We start from the raw sequence: 13,474 nt of genomic DNA, 5'->3' as shown, positions 1-13,474 counted from the left end.
TTTCTTATAATACAGGCTCCCAAACTCCTCCCAGTCTGCACTGAACACTATGTGAATTTCCACCACAGTGGTACTGAGTTAAATCTCAGGGGCCTCTTTCATACTAGATCCCAAATAGCAATTAATGAAGAAACCAGTCAGACTGAGTGTGTTTAAAATAGAGGTAGTTTGTTTTCATGAGACAGGCTTGGTTATTTCACATGCTGGGTCAGAAACTGCAAACAAAATTTGACGAGAAATTACCAAAGTGATGCTGAGGATACACAGTGGTGGGTGGTGAGAAGTAGACTGGTTTAATTACACTGAATACTAACAAAAGAGTATTCTTGCATGAGATGTTATTATTTGAGATTAGCATGGGAGACTGAAGATTAGTATATGAACGTTTGATTGTCCAGGACACAGTTTACTCTAGTATCTTGAGACCTGTAATGTTTCACCTAGATAAAGGTCAGTTTTTCTTTATTGGAGATAAACTTTTTGAAGCTTTTGCCAAGGCATATTGTGGATCACAATGAACTAATTTTATGCTGTAAATCAGCCTGGAGGAGAACCAACTCCAGTGCACATAACCAAAGGAATCCAGTTGGGTTAAGCAGCAGTGTATCACAAATTCTGCCACTGAGGTTGGCTAACAAGGTGTTTGTTTTGGCACTCATACTCCCATGTCCAACATTTTGGAGAGCGTGGGGTTTGGTGGGGATTTTTTTGTTTGTATGTTTTCTCTGCCACCCATGGGTCTAATACTGCATTCTTCTGTGGTGACTCTTCAATAATTTCCAATTTATTCTGCAGTGAAAAAAAAGAAATAGCTGACTCTGATCTTCTTACACTTTGAATGACACATTTGAAGTTCTCCCTTGTGCAGCTCCTCTGGGTCAGTTGCTGGGTAGATCAGGCAGAGATCATGGCTGACAGCTCTGGCTAAGTGGCTTCCACGGCTCTGGGGAGTGGGAATTTTGTTTCCCAGGGCAGGCACAGGGATGAGCTGCTGACAAAAGCAGCTCTCTAGAGCAAGGTTGTGTAAATCTCTGATAGACTATGTTGTAGTCAGACTGAGACTTGGATGGAAAATGCAGCCACATGAAGGGGGGAACGGAAGTAAAGACAAACTCCTTTTGTGCTTGTGGGTACTGTGGGTCAAAATGAAATTAGCCCTATTGGAAAAGCAGTGAAAGACAGGGTTGCCAAATATGTTTTTAATGAAAATAAGTGTTGCTTCTGTGCTTTATTTTGCTGTCAGTAATAAGTGTCAGTGGCAGGACCAGAAGGATCCCAGAGGGCTGACAGGGCTGGCTCTCAGACGCTGCTAGACTGGGAGCCATCCCTTAGGCTGGATCTCAGCAGCCCTGGCCCTGAGGAGAAATCATGGAAAGGAGCTCTGGCAATGGCCAAGCCACAATTCTCTGGGTGATTTGGGGCTCTCAGGCTCCCATTTCCTTCACCTCAGTCACTTGAGGCCTGTCCCAGCAGCCTGCCTTGCAGGATGGAGACTATGCTGGTGGTCACGGTTCCCACAGCCTTTAGGAAGCCACAGTGCTGCTCAAGCACTAGAGAAATTCCCTCCCTGGGAGAATACATCCTGCCCACTTGCATCCTTCCACCCTGAAAACTTCTCAAGCCACTTATCCAAGCAGCTCCCCTGTGGTAGCACAGCACTGCCACTGCCCCAGGCCTCTGCTCCGGCTTTTCTGCAGCTCCTCTGCTGTTGACCCCAGAGGCAGCAGAACAACCTGGCAATGTCAGCAGCTCTGTGTGCTTTCAAACCCAGGCTGGATGTTTTCAACATATTCCCTCATTTTCCTGCAAGCAGACTACTGTCTAACATTTCTGGAAAGGCAACTGGAGGCCCCAGCCAATTTCTATGGCATTTTAAAGCTGCACATATGTTTAATATATCTACTACTTCCTTCCCCAGGGCTTAATGCCTCTCTTGCCATTCATCTTTTCATGCTGGATGCAGAGAATATGAGTTATCTACAGCATCACTTCCATAACATATGGCACTTCCCAACACCTACATGGCAAATCCATCAGGAGCTGTAGCAGCTGCAGCCTGACTCCAGCAGTGTGAATGCTCTACCTGGTGGGAAACAGCCATAAAAAAAGAACTTTTCCCATTCAGAAGTATGAAAAGGCAATAGAAACAGAGGCACCTCCCTCAGCTGTTTGCCTGTCTCCAGAAAAAGGTAGGAGTCAATGAAAACAGGAGGGGCTGGTTTGATCTGAGGTAAAGGGAAGGAGATGTGGGCTCAAACAGCAGGTCAGGATGAGATCTGCTGAGGTGGGACTTCCAAAACTCTGGGGTGGCAATGGAGAGCTCCAGCAGCTCCCCTCAGACTGCCTGTGGAGAGGGAAGGGAAGCTGAGGAGTGTCCCTGCCCAAAGCTGGGATTGCCTCTGCAGCTGGGGGTGTACAAAAGGCTGCCAGAAATACTGAGCAAACACAGACCTGGAAAGAAAGCAGCAAATGAATGAGGGTGCCACAGCTCCCTTGCCACCTCAGAGCAATTCTTTGTCTCTCCTGCTCACCAGGGCTCTGTCAGGAGTGTGGTGAGAGGGTACAAACACCTCCAGTCACCAGCAGATAATTACAGCCCTGCTACCAGGGCTCAGCTACAGCCTAAAGCATTTCATTGATCCTCCTGCTTTAGGGCACTGTTAGTTTTTCATACACCTAACATATTTATTTTTGGGTGCTGTAATGTAAAAGGCTCAAGGGTGGCACAAAAGAGAGTTTCTTTGAGAAATACAGACATAATTTGTTTCTCCTGCTCTGCCACAAAGCCAAAATAGGTAAATTTACCCAGTTCTATGACCAAGATTAGCTATGTACAGATATAGACTGCTTTCCTTTTTAACCTGTGCAAAGCTGGCTTCAGGCAATGACTGCCTGGAGCAGCCAACATCCTCCAAATCCACACCAAGAAGTGGTTTCCAGGACCAGTTCCAGTGGGAACAACTTCAGAGTGGCTGTTCCTTGCTGCATCACACCACTGCTGCCAGGATTAGCTCACCTGGTCTCATGCCCTGAATATTTGATGATGCTCAGTGCACTGACAGTGTGGACAAAGAAGGAGCTGGGGATGAGAAGCAGAGATGGGAGGAAGCACAGAGTGAGGAGGATGAGAAAGGAGCTGTAAATACAAAGTCCTCCTGTAAAGAACAAAGCCATTTCACCATATGCAGTCTTTAGGGAATATGCACAGTTCTAGGGAGCTGGAAGGGGGAGGGTGACAGCTGAGAAGAAGCAAGGCAAGAAAAGTATATACAAGGAAAAAAGACTTCAGATATCAGGGAGGTAGCAACAAGTTTGTGGAAGATTAAAAATCTTGCTGTTTCAGAAAGTTTCTGCATTCTGTACCCTGCTGGGGAGCAGCAGACTGACCCAAGCAGTGCAAACCTTTACCAAAACCAGACAAACCATTCCTGGAACTCCAGCAGGAAGCTTTGCAGTTGCCTTTGGCAAAACTGCAGGAGACAAGGGGGAAGGGCAGCTATCTTATCAAGGCAAGAGCTGCAGGGGGTGGCCAGGCACAGGACGAGGGAAAAATTTGTGCTGCACGCATAAATCTTGAATCCTTGCATTCCTTCCTCAGCAATCAAACAGCAGGCTATATTTAGCCCAACCTAAACAACAAAAAAAAAGAACAGCAGGACTAGTCTTGGCTCCAACAGCTGCCACCAGCTGCTCAGAGGGGATGCAGGTAGAGCTGGTGTCAGATGTGGTTAAATGAGATGGAACAGGGGAGGCAGCTATGCCTGAACGAACAACGTTGGCATTTGGTTAGAGGAATTCTGCCTTTTATGATTTCATGGTTAGCCAGAAAGAGGATCAAATGTTGAGCAGAGCATGAATGGTTTCCACTACTTCAAGGGCAAGGCTATAGTGAACCATGGATAGGCAAACAAGCAGAGGAAAGGGAGGGGGTAACAGACACAAGCAGAGCAAATGTTTGTGTGTCTAGCCCAGGTTCCTGGTGTTCTTCTCTTTAGTTCTAGCATGACAAGATCAACAAATGCAGTTTTGAGAATGTATCTGTGTGCTAAAGCCACAATGCAACTTATTTCACCAATGCATGAACATGGGGCTCTCCCTCTTCCTCCCTCAACATCATTCTCTGAACAGGAGCCTGGGATTATTTCAATGCAGCTGATTGCTTGTAATATTACTTGCTCCAAGGGGACACATTTGTATTCTCGTTGGGGAAGAAATAATCTTAAAGTTAGTGGCCTAATTACTGTTATGACTTATACACATACATGCACAGTCCCTTCAGAGGAGCTGGAGCTGGTTGAAAAGTGTAAAACCAGACAATGTAAAAATTTGGAGTGTTTTATGAGTACTTCACCAGCAAAATAGTACAAAAATTTTTTTCAAATTTTGCAACATAGCAAAATTAATATAGTGGGTGTTAAACATGATCACTGAATAATCACTTAAGCATCTGGTTGTCATTGCCATTCCTAAGAGCAAAAGGGGAGAAAAAAGGCAAATTATCTACTACACTAGTGTAAGTAAAAAAAAAACAAACCAAACAAAGCCCTCAACAGAAAATCCAGCATCTTTCCACCCATACTTCTGGATTTCAGAGGCACCCTATTGCAGTAATCCATACATCAGTTGGTACAGCAAGGACTTTGAAGATCTTGTGGCAGCTTTTCCTGCCTCACTAGCAGAGCTGTGAGCTTGATAACTAATCACTCCTTAATAACTCGTGTTTCCTCTGCAAAAGTCACTGAAATGCAACTGGTGGGGGAAAATATATGAGCAGGGATTTGTGAAGTAGAAAAATCACTTTGGGCTTCTTTCCCAGTAACCCAGAGGGTTTTTTTGAATGGGGGGTGGGGTGACAATGAATGCAGTTCTATTTCCCAGATGCCCAGACCTTGCAATTGGGAAGTGATCCCTGGTAGTGTGTTTCAGACATCCCCAGATAATGAAAACAAAACACAGATTTCTTGAAGGACTCTCTGGTTTGGCTGCTACTTGAATTTTTCTGCAGGAACTTTCAAAACCAGGTATTTTTCTCGCAGCTATGTTCCCCCATCCAGGCTTAGACATGGGAAAATACCATAAACCAAAAGATACAAAAATATATCTGCTCAGGAGTTTCCCAACTGTAACTCTTAAATGATTGGAGTTGTTGAGATCCTAATTTCTGTGATGGCACAGGCTCTTTGTGAGGTGACACTCACTGAAACCAATTTCTGGTCACATTTTTGCCCAAATGGAAGCATCCAAGCTGTTGCTGGATCAAAAGGTGAGAACAACCCCTCTGCCCCACATACCTGATTGCACAAGCAATGATTTGCTTAGGAGCTGATACATTTACTGTACATTTATTTCAGTGTCATTTATTGGGAGAAATCCTCAGTATTATTTACTGGGGGAAATATTCAGTATCTCCCCCATTGCTGAACCCACACACATTTCCATGTCCCATTCCTCAGCCCATCCAGACAGATGAGAACTGCATCTGCCAGGGGCTGGGCAGACCAGCCCTGCTAACCCAGAAACTTGGGAGTGTTCAGCCTGGCACACACACACAGCAAAAAGGCACCTTGGATAGCTGCAGCTGCAGCTGGACATTGTCTCTTTTTTTGCCAAAATAGAAAGGCTCCTAAGCAGAGGTATCTTGAGCATTCATAGTTCACTGAGTTATGATTTGGAAGAGCATCAGCCATGCAGTGTTAGCCAGTACACGCCCTGGTTTTCTCCTCTTGGTTCATACATTTTCACTCCTCTTTAGATTGCTGGGCAAATGCTGTGTCTTGTGATGACATGGAGGAACAAGGCCTTTAAGTCTTTATTAATTGCTACCACTGTAGTTTTAAAAGGAGCTATTGAGGAAATCCTCAGTTTTGTTACCATAGGAATGAAGCTGTAGGATTCAGTGAAAGAACAATTTAAACAGCAGTGTTTAAGTGATTCACTTCAACTTTAATTCTCTGCTCCATCCAAGCTCCTCTTGGCTGTAAAGAACGACTCTAAAAGCTGTTTCCCCTCCTCAGTGCTGCTTGACTCCAGCCCAAATTAGGAGGTACAGCCCTGTTATCTATAGCAGGTCTTAGCAATGTCCCTTCCCACCCACAGAGCACTTCCTCCTCTTCCCCAGTGAAGCAGCTGCAAACTGCTCCTTGGCTCAGGTACAGCTCCTCATCTGGCTTTTTTCAGCTGTTTTAAAACAATGTTTATGCAGCTTTTATACAGTAAGAACAGGGTGAATGGAGGAGTAATCTAGTGCACTGTATGAGAGCAGGTTGGGATGCTTGTACCTGGTGAGTTTGGCCATTACTCCGTGTAGTTCTGATCTGGGGGAACTCCTGTGTGCCTCTTTCTGAGCTGGTTTGCTCTTTTTCTATCTGAAAGGTTTAGATCTGCATTAAGTTAAAAGGCAAAACAGGACAGGTATGTTGATTAGCCAGGTGAGTTTATTAGCTACTCTGCTGGTCTTCTCCAGCAGGCAGGAGGAGACAAGGCACTCACTCACATTAACTATTGCTTCCTGTTTGTTTTTTAAACCTTTTAATTGTGGAAACTTGATAAGCAGCAAGAAAGTGGAAAGAAAGAAATGTTTTGTTTTTCCTGGATTTAACTCTTTTGTTAAATCTCTTTTGAAAGATCTCAAAATTTGAGATATCTCAAAATTTATTCACTGAATAGGGACAGCGTCTCTATCGAAAGAGATCTCCCTTTTGATAGAGATGCTATCCCTATTCAGTGTATATTTTGAGCTATCTCTTCTGATAGAAATGCTATCACTATTCAGTGAGTATATTTGGAGACAGCATCTCTATCAAAAGAGATATCACTATTCAGTGAGTATATCTGGACATATCTCTTTTGATAGAGATGTTATCACTATTCAGTGAGTATATTTGGAGATATCTCTTTTGATAGAGATGCTGTCACTGCTCAGATTTGTGAACAGTGTTCTGGTTTCCCACCTCACATTTTGGAGAGTCTTGGGAGGGATTGCTTTGTACAACAGGGAGTCTTTCACCCTTGAAACAGATGGCTGGCATTAGCAGTGAGACTGGGATGCTCCTGAGCTCTCAGTGACGGTAACAGGTCCAACAACTTCTGTAGCGCCTGAGGGACAGCTCTGGCTCTCCACACACTGTCCTGGAGCACAGCACTTCGTTCTCCACAGCTGCTGTGACTCCCTGACCCAAGCTCTGGTCAGGCAGTGGGAGAGGAGCCTCCCCAGGACATTGCAGAGTGTGCCTGGAACTCCACAGACCCTGTCAGGTTCTTCAGCCACTCACAGATTAAGAACCTAATGCCTGGCCCTCCCTCAGCAATGAGGATGAGCCAGGAAAGCAAGCCAGTGACCATATTTTGGCATGACTTTCTGGCAATTGCAGTGGCCCTATTTATCACCCAAAGTCTCCTTTTCATTGCATGTGTGCTCTAGCATTCTGCCTTGTGCTCTTGCTTCTGGAGTCTGGCTTATCTTCCAGCTGTCTGGCCAAGTCTGCTCCAGCAAGCTCTGACCACAGGATCCTGTCCTCCAAACTGATCACAGGGACAGGGCATGGTGTGGTAACACCAGAAAACACATTATTGACACCATTCTAGCAGGGTACTGCCCACCAGAGCCAGCTGTTTGCAGGCTGCTCTGTGCCCAGCTCTGTTCCTAGCAAAGGTGCAACAAACAGCACTTGCACAGCTCCCACTGTTGTTGCTGTTGGCTACAGGCAAATAGGTATTTTCAGACACCACCCCCCTCACACACACACACACACACACACATTTATTTCTCTGCAGTTGGCCAAGCTGTTGAAACTGGATCCTTTTATGGGAATGTACAAGAGGGGTTTTCATAAGCAAGCTGGAGATTCTGGAAGGCACAGTTCAGGCTCTGTTCAGGTAGCCGACAGTGCTCTGTGGCCCTTCCACCCCATTAAATTCATCCTGTTGTGCTGCCCACTTATTTCTGCCTTCATTTTCACACAGACTGGCAAATATGGTCACAGTCAAAAGGGGGGACCTCATTCATATTTTATGTAATATTTCCTTGCATCTCAAAGGGAAAAAAAGGAGAGAGGAGAAGACTTTGAAGGACTAGGATGTTTTTATTGGCTTTCTATTTCTTCTGTCTCCCACCCATTTCCAGGACTACAGGAAAACATTTTTACTATTTACACTATCCTAGTATATATTGAAATCTACAAAAAGGATACAATAGGTAAAAAAGGCTTTTGTTGATCCTGTGCTGGTGTGGCATTTTAACAGAGCACTTCAAAGCTAGTTTTGTATTTTTTAAATATAAGCTCTCAAACTATTAAGAATACCAGGGAGGGGGGACTCTTTCAGTCTTTGTTTTCCTGCAAATATTTCAATGTTCCCTTGCATTATTTTGAATCCAGCCAAAAGACTGGAATACCACAGAAACCATCAACTGAATGCAAGATAAACCAAAAGGGGAACCACTGAAGTTGCAAAACTTGGGTAGGACAGTGAAATATGAATACAAAAGAGGGAATGGGGTAAGAGCAGCAGGGGAAGAGTTTAAACTTATCCAAGTATATTATCAGCATTCCCTGGGGCATTCTATTCAAAAAGGTGTAATTTAATCTGCGTTGCCTTTGAATAAGCAGCATAATCTCTAAGAACTTCTACCTCACATATGCCTTTTGTCCTGATAGCTGACAGAACTACTTCACTGATAGTGTTCTGCTAAAATACCTTCAGGGTAAATGTGCTTTTATAAACAGCCCATTCCCAAGTTACTGAAACTGTAATGCTTTTATAGGACAGAACCTTGGCATGTGTAACATAAAAGTCACTTTGGGGAACTGGAGCTGGTTGATGGCAGCTGAGTCTGGCTTAATGCTCTTACCAGGACATCCTATCTCCTGCCTTCTCTTGTGCAGATTTTTTTTTTTCTAAAAGAAACAGTATCTTACAGTTCCCAAAGTGCCACAGGAGCATGATTAGGCTCAGTCTCCTCATTTCCTCATCCCTGTGGGTGCAAGGACTTGTTAGAGTGGTCGTGGAGCTGTCAAGTTAATGCAACACCCCTGAAGTACCTGAGAGAGATTGCAAGCCTCACACTCTGCTCCCCATCTCACCAGAGGAAAGGCTGTCTGCACAAATGGATTTTTAACATTTATGCCTCCCCCTTGTGTCTCTACCACATGAAATCGACAGACTATGTTTATTTCTCAGAAGATCTCTGCAAATGCAAACTTTACACGTGGTGCTGCCTTAGATTGCTGGTAAACATGTAAATCCAGGAGAGCATTGAGAACAAAAGTTCTTTGAGTTGCTGAGTCTAAAATCTCCTGTGGAAATCAGCCAGAATTACAACTGTGACAGAAGTCATCTAATATTTAATAGAGGATAGGGAGCATAGTACCCCATGACTTCATCAAGCACAAGCTAAGAAGAGACAAATTGAATATTACTAATTCTGTTCCACTGCAGAAGAATGATGTTTCCACTTACTCCATGAGAAGTGGGTTTGATTTGGGAAGTTTGTTTTGGTGTTGTTGAGCTTTTCCTTAAAAAGTGATAAAAATACATCTATTTGGTAGAACCTGGAGAAAATAGCTCCAAAGAAGGGAGAATTCCTGGCCTGATCCCAACCTCCCTGACAAGAAGGTCAGAGATGTCCCTTTTTATGAAGAGTTTATCAGCACAGAGGGAGCAATAAGTTACCCAAAGACAAGCAGAAGTAAAAATCAGAAGTCAAACATACCTGACTTGCCCACGCCAGCGCGGCCGAAGATCGCCAGCTTCACCTCTGCACTCTTGGCCATGCTGGAAGGAAGGCAGTGGTGGCAGACTCCCTCAATTTCCAAAAGTGAAGCACAAGAACTGTTCCCAGCTCCTGCCTTCAGCTTCACCGTGTCATTGTGACGTCAATGCAGAGCCTGGGGAAGAGCAGCACAAGGATGGAGCTGCAAGGAGCCAGGCTCTCCCCTTCCCCTGCCCACCCCCTCCTTTCCCTTCTCCTTTTAAATAATCATGATAATTGAAGCTGTGTTCCTGCTTTAAGCATTGCAGCAACACCACTGACACATTTGGCACTCTTTGTGCAGAGCCTACCTTCAGCTTTCTGGCTATTGCTTTGCTTCACACTGGCACTGTAAGACTGCAAAAGGTACTTAACAACCCCAAGCACCTTGCAGGGCTCCTGATTATTTATTTCTTCTTTTCTCTTTCAGCTGAAATTGCATCTATTTATTGTACTTGAATGTTATTCAGGGAATTATTTTTTGTAGAATATATTTAATAGCTGTAAGCTCTCACTAGCAGTGCCTGCAGATAGCTGCTCTTTCCTTGAGCCCTCCAGCTCCAAAAGGGTTTCAATTACTCAGCAGCAGTTGCCTTAAAACCTTCCAAGCACTTGTACCTTGCTCACTGCCCTAAACAAATCCATACCCAGAAAGTTCTCCAGCGCTCCTTTTTAAGCTGCCTCAGCTCATACATAAACATTCAGCAAGGCACGGGGTCAGCAGAGGGATGCCAGAGTTCCTGGTACTGCACTTTGAGCTGGGGAATTGTCTGTGCTCACAGTTTGGCTGCATGACCTTGATTCTGCTGACCTGGACAGTGACATCTATAACCACACCTGTCATTGCAGAATGATTTAAGATCTTCAGTGACTACACGGCAAGCGTGATGATGGTGATCCTCAGCCCTGACGAAAACCTCAAAACTCGGTGTCCCCTTAAAGCAGGGTAGAACTTTACATGTGAATGCAGCCAGTGACAGGTTTGCTGCTGAGCTGAAGCACCCGCTTTAGCCATGAATTCTAACAGTGGTGTAGGATGTCAGCACTCCTCACTTACAGCAAAATGCATTTCTAACGTGTTGTTTGAAAAAAAAAGAAAAAAGAGGCAAAAAAGGCGGAAGACTTTTTCCTATACAAAAACGCTTGTAAAAAGAAAAAGTGAAGACACCTTACATCGAGAACGGTCCTGATTAATCTCTGATGCCTAAACGCTCCTGATTCCTTTCGCCTGAGAGTATCAGACCGCTCTCAGCGTGCACGGACAGCATGAACTGTTTCAGGACGTGACGGAACGGGATACTCCGGGACTGGGACACCGGCTCTGCCCCCCGCTCCGCAGCTCTGCTTCCCATTTCCCTGCAGCCAGGTATCGATTCCTCACCGGCAGCTCCGTCCCTCGGAGCGGGCTTTGCTCCGCACCGCTCCGGGCAGGTGCGCGGGGCGGCTCCGCGGCTGCGGCCCCGCGCTCCGCATCCTCCCTTGTGCCCGCACCCACCCGCGGAGAATCCGCGCTCCTCATCCTCCCTTGTGCCCGCACCCGTGGAGAATCCAAGCCCCGCTCCTCACCCTCCCTTGTGCCCCGCTCGGCCCGCCCGGCTCTCACCTCTCTGCTCGCAGCCCGGCCCGGCCCGGCTCGGCCCCGGGCGCTCCCGGCGGCAGCGGCGCGGCCGCACAATGCGGAGGGTCCGCCCGCCCCTCCGCCCCTCGGCCCGGCCGCGGCTCCGCAGCGCCCGCGGAGCTGCCGCGCCACCTGCGGGCCGACGGGGGCTGCCGGAGCCGGGAGGAGCGATGCGGAGAAGAGCGAGAGAGATCCGGAGTGAGAGGGGAAAAATGCGGAGAGGAGCGGGAGGGATGAGGAGAGGGAAAGATGCGGAGAGGAGCGGGAGGGATGTGGAGAGGGAAAGATGCGGAGAGGAGCGGCAGGGATGTGGAGAGCAGAGGGAAATATGCGGAGAAGAGCAGGAGGGATGCGGAGAGTAGAGGGAAAGTTGCGGAGAAGAGCGGGTGGGATGCGGAGTGCGAGGGATGCAGAGCAGGAGAGATGCGGAGAGAGGGGAAAGGACACAGAGGGCGGCCGGAGGTGCCTCCGTGCCCCCGCAGTATCGTCCCGGAGCGTAACCCGTGCCCAGCGCGGTGCCCAAAAGGAAGGGACGCAGCCCTGTAATCCGGCGGTGCCGCAGCCTTTAATTATGCGGGGCAGCTGCTGTTGGCTTGTGTGGATTCTGGGTAAGCGCTCGCCAAGGCTGCCCCGCAGTTTATTTTAGCATCTCCTGCTCTCTCTGCTTCCCTCTCTCAGTGCTGCTCGCCAGTACCGCCCTGTGCCACCCTGTCCCTCCCGTCCCGACACAAAGTGTGACAGCAAAGTGCCAGCAGGGCTGCTGCCCCATCCGGCTGCCTTCCAGTAGCACCAACTTTCTGCTCTGAGCATTTCCCCCCGACTTCCACACTTGGCTTATGGCAAAAGAATTTCTTATTTCAATTTGCAAATGGGCAGAACGAATCATGTAAGTGCATCAGCCCCTGCAAGACTCGTGTCAGAGCCAGGGATCAAGTTCTGAAATGAGAAGACCGACAGCTCTGACTTCCTTGTTTATTAAACTACCCAGTAATATAAAGATGCATTAGTAACAGATGTGAACCAGAGCTGGAAAGCACTTAGAGTTCGGTGGATGTTCCTCTGTTTCTGTTCCAACTCAGATCTGAATGAGATACCAGATGAGTAAAAGAAAAAGCTCTCCCCTCACTGTCTTCCTTCATGCAAAATTAAACGAAAGTTGGATTGGAAAAGATCTGCCATGGTCCAAGTCTTTCTACAGGAGCAAGATAAGAGTTTAGGGGGCAGGGTGGCAGTCCTGAGGAGAAATGAGAACCTAATTCCCCCTAAGAAGTGCCTGTTGGAGGCCCCCAGGAACAGATCTCAAAATAGTTGCATTGCAGATCATGGAAAGGCAAAAAAAATTTAGAAGGCAGATACAAAGCAGTAGTGTGGTTTATGCTTTACTTCTTAAAAGCCAGGGATTTAAGCCTGCTCTCACTGCTTGGTTTGCATAATTTAGAGGGATTAGATTTTTCCATCCTCCTAAGAGAGCAACTGATGTGTATTTTGCATCTGGGGAAATGTGTGTTGGTCTCAAGGCCTGACATTTGTTTTGTGTCTATGGAATTCACCCTGCATGGGGCTGTCAAATTAAATAGGATAACTGGCTTTTCCAAAACAGCAGATAATTTATTGGGCATTAAAATCCCAGTGGCTGTGCAGTCAGCTTGTGCTAAAGTCTCTAACTGGTGAAGAATTCAGTAAACATTCATCATGGACACAGGCAAGGGTTTCAGAGGGTTGAGACCCAAGACTTGTCCAGGAGTGCTCCAGTTTCTGTTTGTTTCCTGTGTACTCACTGTGTTTCATAATGCTGATGAGGTATGGGGGTTTTTTTCCTACCCAAAATGTATTTTGAAAGATTTAGTCTTTCATCCTGTAGATCCAGGGCCACCTTGCTTTGTCATAAGCAATATTTTTTGGTTGTTGTGGCTGACATAACATATTTTCTCAATGGCTTTGCCAGATGTGCCAATCAAAAAATGTTACCCTGGCACTGGTATTGAGACCAATGAGTGAAGTCCATCATGTTGCTGAAGGATGGGGGAGGTTCCTTTTCTGCCTCTCCATTTTATGAACATTTGAGAGAAGGGAAGCAGTGCTGGGGTCTGATCCCTGGTGGTCTGTGT

General features: G+C 46.4%; 1 protein-coding gene across 1 annotated transcript in view; it reads right to left on the bottom strand.

Moving 5' to 3' along the window:
• The window catches only part of RERG (RAS like estrogen regulated growth inhibitor), a 90,929-nt gene extending 79,512 nt beyond the window's left edge, over nt 1–11,417 (bottom strand). Inside the window, exons 1-2 of the mRNA XM_063153784.1 lie at nt 11,352–11,417; nt 9,710–9,884 (exon numbers count right to left, since the gene is read on the bottom strand). Of these exons, the coding sequence (XP_063009854.1) occupies nt 9,710–9,770 (61 nt within the window). The 5' untranslated portion in view covers nt 9,771–9,884; nt 11,352–11,417. The remainder of the gene's footprint in view (nt 1–9,709; nt 9,885–11,351) is intronic.
• Between the last annotated feature and the right edge of the window lie 2,057 nt (nt 11,418–13,474).

The sequence above is a fragment of the Melospiza melodia genome, chromosome 4 (assembly GCF_035770615.1).
Source record: "Melospiza melodia melodia isolate bMelMel2 chromosome 4, bMelMel2.pri, whole genome shotgun sequence".
NCBI classification, from domain to species: domain Eukaryota; kingdom Metazoa; phylum Chordata; class Aves; order Passeriformes; family Passerellidae; genus Melospiza; species Melospiza melodia.
The sequence above is the reverse complement of the archived record's forward strand: the minus strand, read 5'-3'. Positions and strand labels throughout refer to the sequence as shown.